The sequence below is a fragment of the Gossypium arboreum genome, chromosome 6 (genome assembly GCF_025698485.1).
Source record: "Gossypium arboreum isolate Shixiya-1 chromosome 6, ASM2569848v2, whole genome shotgun sequence".
Lineage (NCBI taxonomy): Eukaryota > Viridiplantae > Streptophyta > Magnoliopsida > Malvales > Malvaceae > Gossypium > Gossypium arboreum.
This window is the reverse complement of record NC_069075.1, coordinates 108,381,869-108,385,029: the sequence shown is the minus strand read 5'-3', so window position 1 is coordinate 108,385,029 and position 3,161 is coordinate 108,381,869. Positions and strand designations below refer to the sequence as shown.

At 34.1% G+C, this 3,161-nt stretch overlaps 1 protein-coding gene across 2 annotated transcripts; it reads right to left on the bottom strand.

Annotated features, from left to right (window-relative positions):
• Positions 1-773: 773 nt before the first annotated feature.
• LOC108484320 (mitochondrial import inner membrane translocase subunit TIM17-2) lies at positions 774-2,527 on the bottom strand. Of its 2 annotated transcripts, none has more exons than XM_017788067.2 (2): positions 2,194-2,527; positions 774-1,707 (listed from the first exon to the last, which is right to left on the bottom strand). In XM_017788067.2, exon 2 carries the CDS (start codon positions 1,693-1,695, stop codon positions 997-999), a length of 699 nt encoding a protein of 232 aa, XP_017643556.2. In that variant the 5' UTR covers positions 1,696-1,707; positions 2,194-2,527; the 3' UTR covers positions 774-996. The 2 variants fall into 2 exon arrangements, with proteins under 2 accessions (XP_017643556.2, XP_017643555.2); XM_017788066.2 differs by having other exon boundaries at positions 774-1,743; positions 2,194-2,515.
• Positions 2,528-3,161: the final 634 nt, after the last annotated feature.

The following is a 3,161-nucleotide window of genomic DNA, read 5'->3' as shown; positions in this document are numbered from 1 at the left end:
AAGTTAAGATGATAAAATAAGACTCGTCAAGATATGTTGATAATAATAATAATAATAATAATAATAATAACAACAACAATGGCACATTTTTGGACCTACTAACAGTAAGTTGGCAGTTAAAATACTGAGAGACAATTGGAGGAAAAAATATAATAGAAAAAAAGGAAATTGGTATTAAGAATTAAAAGATAAAAAATTATATATTATTGCTGTAATATTCTGCATGAATGCGCTTATAAATATATACATTCAACTTGCTTGTACTTCTTATTTTCCTCATTATTTTCTCATTTTGAAAAGCTTAGAAATGAAAATCAGTAATTCTTTTTTTTTAAAATCTCTTTTTTCCTCCCATACAAAATAATAATAATAATAATAATAATAAAATCAATAATTTCAAAATTTCATCCTTTCACCCCCGAGCCTATACTAAAACGGCTCATCCAACAATAATTAAATAATTCATAACAAATTAAAAAAATATATAAAAAAAGAAGTTACAAAATCAAATTTAACCATGTTTTTCTTTTTTTTCATTTTACTGGTTCCACACAATAATTCGCTTAAAAGTCAGTTCAACTCCTATATTTAAAGTGGTATATAAACACTCACACTCAAATCCAAATAACATAACTCAAAATCATCCCTTATCAGGCCAATAAAGCTTTCTTTAGAGCAATACACAAACCCATATAAAACAGAAAATGCTAGTATGTCATACAACGTGAAATACAGTGCTATACATAAAAAAATAAGTAAAATTTCCTCCATGATTTTTGAATCCAACAACATTGGGTTTTTTATTTGACTGATGAGAAACAGCTCTATAGGCATGTATCTTGCAATAGGGAAATCCAAGAACAAGAAAGCAATAACAACTATCGAGTCAATTTAATGATAAAAATGCAAGCTTAGTAAGCTGAAACACTTTAAAGTGCTGAAACAAAAAGGCAGGATTAGTGTTCTTAACTGTGACAAAATGGGGAAGCCACCACCTTATTTGTATTCGAAAGACGGCACCGGAGGAGCATCGAAGCTCTCCAAAACCTCAGTTTTACTTCCACTACCTGTTGCCGGTTCCTGCTTCTTTCCACCAAAAAGTCCTCCAAACCATGAAGAGGAAGAGTTAGATGAGGGCTGTTGTGGAGGCGGCGGTGGCGAGTCGCGTCTCAAACTCTCAATTGATGCAGGCGCTTGGTTTGGCAATTGTCCCATCGGATATCCAGGCATTCCTGCTACATTGGGTGCTGGCTCATCTATCATAATAGGCATCTGCGGTTGACTGAGAACTTTATTCAACATGATACCAGCTCCTTCGATCAAAGCAAGCAAGATGCCACCGAACACGGCTGATCGGGAAGCGGCACCAAATCCTTGACGCATTGAAAGAAAACCTCCTGTTGCAGCACCGGCTATAATGGAGTTCCAAGGATCTTCCTTCTGTCGGACGTAGACCATAGTGCAATCAAAGGTGGAAAACAGACCACCCCAAACAGCAAAACTACCGCCAACACGAGGGGCATTCATACGCACTGCTTGAGTTCCTCCGAGCAACCGAGAACCACTAGGGGAGTTATATGTGCCTTTCAAGAAGTGGAAGGCTGCACCTCCAACAGCACCCATGCCAAAAGCACCACCAATGTCGTCGAGAATTCGATCAGGGCATGGCTCCCGTGACGTTTCCGGGGTCCCCATGGTTCACCTTTTCTATTAAAAACAACCCCCCACAAGGTTCAAAATTCCCTAAAAAATTCACCAATCCAAGAAATTTCTCAAACTTCCACAAACAAGAAAAAAATCCGAACATCAATTTGAAATAACTGCTAATCTTGTTTGATTGCAACAAACTAAAATTATTTAGCAACTTAAATGAACTATAAAAACAAAATCAACATGGTAAGACAATAACACTTAATAAATTCAAAAGTTTCAAGGAGACAGATTTAAATATAAGATTACCTTACTACCAGCTAATATTAGGTAAACATTCATGTAAATAAAGAAACAATGATTTTTTTTCAAAAAAAAAAATATCACATAAACGATCAAAGCAAAAACACCAAGAAACAAAACAAGAACAGATAAAACCCTAGAAAAAATATTTTATAACTTTCAGAAAATATTTGGGCAAAGGAAAAAAAAGGCAATAACTTCATAGCTTTGCATGAATGAAATCATCGATTTTCTTCTTACCTTTGTGGCGATCTGCTAGAAAACTTTTGGTATTGAGAAGAAAAAGGCAGATTTGTTAACGTAAATTTTGATTATTTATGAAACGAATAGAGAGGAAACGAAAACCTCAAAGGTAACCCTTATTGAGAAAGCAAATGAATTTTCTTTTAGGGAATTGGGTTGGGTTTCTCCTTTTTTGGATTAAATTAAGCAATGGGCTCCATGAATGGCCTTTGAGTTTGAGCTTTTCTGTCGGTCTTCGTTTTAGAGCTTTCCCGAGTTGGCCCTTTTTTTCAATTATACTAGTTTAGTTTAATTATCAAAATAGTTGAGGTGGTGGATTAATTAGGGAAATGGATAAAGTCGGTAGTCAGCCTTCGAAGTAGGCACTTATAGGGATCAACTTTCAAATTACAAAATTGAAAGTCGAATTTTTGGAGGTGTCGACTTCATTGTTTCTTTAATTTTTTTTTTCTATGCAACAACAACAGAAGAATGCCCGTGAGCATGCAAGAAAGAAAAGAAAAGATTAACGCGTGGCAGGATGCACGAAAGCAGGAAAATAGTGTTTTGTTTGCATACAATAGAGCAAAGAAATAATAAACCTGTGACCAAGCATGCATGAAAAAAGCAAAAATATAGTATTCTAGCATGTAGAAGTAAAGAAATTATGGAAGCAAAGTATGGGTTAATTATTATTTATGAATAACAATTTTAAAGATGTAATTTAATCCTTTTATTTTTGTGTATATATGTTAAGAAGTTTAATAGTTAGCCTTATTATTATAATATTTAGTTTGTTAATAGGTTGTTAACTGGTAATCTGTAAAGCATGGAGATTTGTAATTATGATACATAGCTTCTTTTCTAAAGAAAATCAATTTTCTAAATAGTTTCTTCAACAGTTAGTTCTCTATTAGTATCCTCAACATGGTATCAGAACCTCAGACGATCGTCATTTTTAGGTCACCGTAGTCCGAACAAAGCAA

Excerpts from the sequence above, each read along its gene's own strand:
- LOC108484320 (XM_017788067.2), bottom strand. The coding sequence starts at position 1,695 with ATGGGGACCCCGGAAACGTCACGGGAGCCATGCCCTGATCGAATTCTC.